The 2,436-nt window shown below is 57.4% G+C and overlaps 1 protein-coding gene across 1 annotated transcript; it reads left to right on the top strand.

Annotated features, from left to right (window-relative positions):
* The first annotated feature begins 520 nt into the window (after nt 1–520).
* TUSC1 (tumor suppressor candidate 1) lies at nt 521–1,812 on the top strand. The gene has a single exon (XM_083817035.1). The coding sequence runs from the start codon at nt 637–639 to the stop codon at nt 1,216–1,218; it is 582 nt and encodes a 193-aa protein (XP_083673161.1). The 5' UTR covers nt 521–636; the 3' UTR covers nt 1,219–1,812.
* The last annotated feature ends 624 nt before the right edge of the window (nt 1,813–2,436 follow it).

Raw genomic sequence — 2,436 nt, 5'->3', positions numbered from 1 at the left:
GTGCACATGATTTTGTGATTGAACCACCTATGAGCACGAAGAGCGATTCATACACAAGCGTGTGAACTTTATGTGCTTATATCTTGCATTTTTTCTCCTTAATCCCGGCAATGCAATGGACTAAATGCCATGTATAAGGCCATGACTTTGTTTAACAAGCACTTCTGACACTAACTTTGCTACAGGCCGTCAGCACCGCTTTTGAATAACGATGTACCCCACAAGCACAAGAAGTTTCTGGGTGATACTAGTGCCAGCTGAGGACCCCTCACCCCCTCAGGGGTGGGGAACGGGTGGCTGGGGGCATTCCCAGGTGGCCTCAGAGGCCGGGCAGCACCACGACGCAGCCCGAGCGGGCAGAACCCCCTCCCCGAGGTCGCCACGAGCCGCCATGTCGCGCCCCGCCGCCGGCACACCCCGCCCCGCCCGGCACCGCCCCAAAATGGCGGCGGCATCCCGCACCGGCTGTTCCCCCGCGGCCCCCTCCCTCCCCTCCGTCGGGCGAGGGCCCCGCCCCCCGCTTTCCATAGAGCGGCGGCGGCGCCCCGCGCCCCTCCCTCTTCCCGCGGCGGCGGCGGCGGCGGGCTCAGCGGCGGCGGCATCGGGGCGTGCAGGCGGGCTGCGGGAACGGCACGGATGAGGCGCATGCGCGCCGTAGACGGGCGCTGGGGCTGTAGCGGCTCGGCGCGGAGGTGCCGGGCGGGGCTGGCTGCCGCCGCCGGGAGCGGCAGGGGGGTCCGCGGCGGGGCGGAGGAGCTGGGCCAGGAGGGCTGGCGGGGCCAGTCGCGGGGCTCGGTGCAGCAGCTGGCGGAGCGCTACGCGGACCTGGCGGCCAGCCACAGCGAGGCGCTGCGGCAGCGGGAGGAGCGCGAGTGGCACAACGCGCGGCTGCGCCAGGAGAACGCGAGGCTGCGCCTGGAGAACCGCCGGCTCCGCCGCGAGAACCGCTGCCTCTTCCGGCAGGCCCTGCTCGGGCCCGAGCCCCGGGACCCCGACAAGCCCGAGGCCCCGGCAGGGGAGGCGGAGGAGCTGCGCGCCGAGCTGGGAAGGCTGCAGGAGAAGCACCGCCGGGCCCTGCAGCATCTGCGGCGCTGCCGGGCCGTGGGCGGGCCGGACGACGGGGAGCTGGAGGAGCTGCTGCTGGAGGAGGGCGACGAGCGGCCGCCGTCCCCCCCCGAGCAGCCGCTGGAGAAGAGGGGGCTGGTGGCGCCCGTGTAGCCGGCCCCTGGAGGGACCTCAGTGGGGAGCCCCTTCCCGGAGGAGGAGCCGGCGGTGTGTTTTTCAATCTTCCCCCGCCCCCAGGGCACGACCCGGAAGCGCTGACGGCGGAGAAGCGGGGTCAGGTGGAGATGCGACGCTTTGGGGAGGCCAAAGTTGAAGGGGAAGAAGGCCTCGAAGCCGCTGCTGTGGAGGAAGGAGCCACAGGGAAGCGAACATTTGGCCTCACGCCGACTCACAGCACTGAGTTGCCCTTTCTTAGGGAATCTGCTGCGGGTCGCTTGTTGAGTTAGCGAGCACCGTGTAGGTCTCGGTAGCCATAGAGGCCGTCAAAAGATGTCTGGCTACTTCTCTGTGTCCTGTGTACGTCCGTTATAAAAGGGGGTGGAGGAAGCTTGCAAGCTTCTTGGTCAGCACTCTGGTAAAAAGTTGGTAATCCCTCGAACACTGAATTGTCTGGACATTAAGTCAAAAACAGTACCTGTTGTCTTTAAGAATGGACTGTGTTCACTCTCATGTCAATATTGGTTTGTATTTTGCACTTTCACATAAAATTGCATAAAATTCCTGATAATAAAAATGTGACACACCAGGCGACTGTCTCAAGTGTGATTTGTAACAGGCAGTTACTATGAAATTACAGGTGAAACACCAGTCATACTTTTGTAACACAGTTCTTCTAAGCACATGACATTTAGTTATTTTTCAGATCTCTCTTCCTTGATAAAACCAGCTGGTGAACAAGCCTTGTGAAGAACTGACACTGGAGTTTGTTTTGTGGTATTGCTTCATTTTTTTATCATTTAAAAGCTGTCTGGTGTCTCCAGGTTTGGGGTTGGTTCCTTTATAGCTTCAATAGAGCCAAGCTCTATTTCAGCTCAAAGTAACATTAAAAGGTTTAAATGCCATCCTATGGATTTTTGGATATAACTTGAACAGTCACTCCTTTGCATAATGTCTGTGTAAGCTTCCAATTATAATGTGCTGTTGCACTTGTTAACTCGTCCCATCTTTTTCGATCTGTAGCATCAAATAATGCGTTCTCAATACATAAAAAAAAAAAGTGTCACATGGTACAGTTAATTGCCCCTTAATGAGAAATCTTGGGTGTTGGTGTGTGGATATATTGCTTGATTACCTTGTTTTATAAATGTGAAAGCGTTTTTATAAATGTCTGAATTAATTAAATACTCAAGAATTACGATAGATACAATCACC

This window comes from Anser anser (genome assembly GCF_964211835.1).
Source record: "Anser anser genome assembly, chromosome: Z".
In the NCBI taxonomy this organism is placed as follows: Eukaryota; Metazoa; Chordata; class Aves; order Anseriformes; family Anatidae; genus Anser; species Anser anser.
Note: the sequence above shows the minus strand (reverse complement) of the source record. Positions and strands in the feature narration are given on the sequence as shown.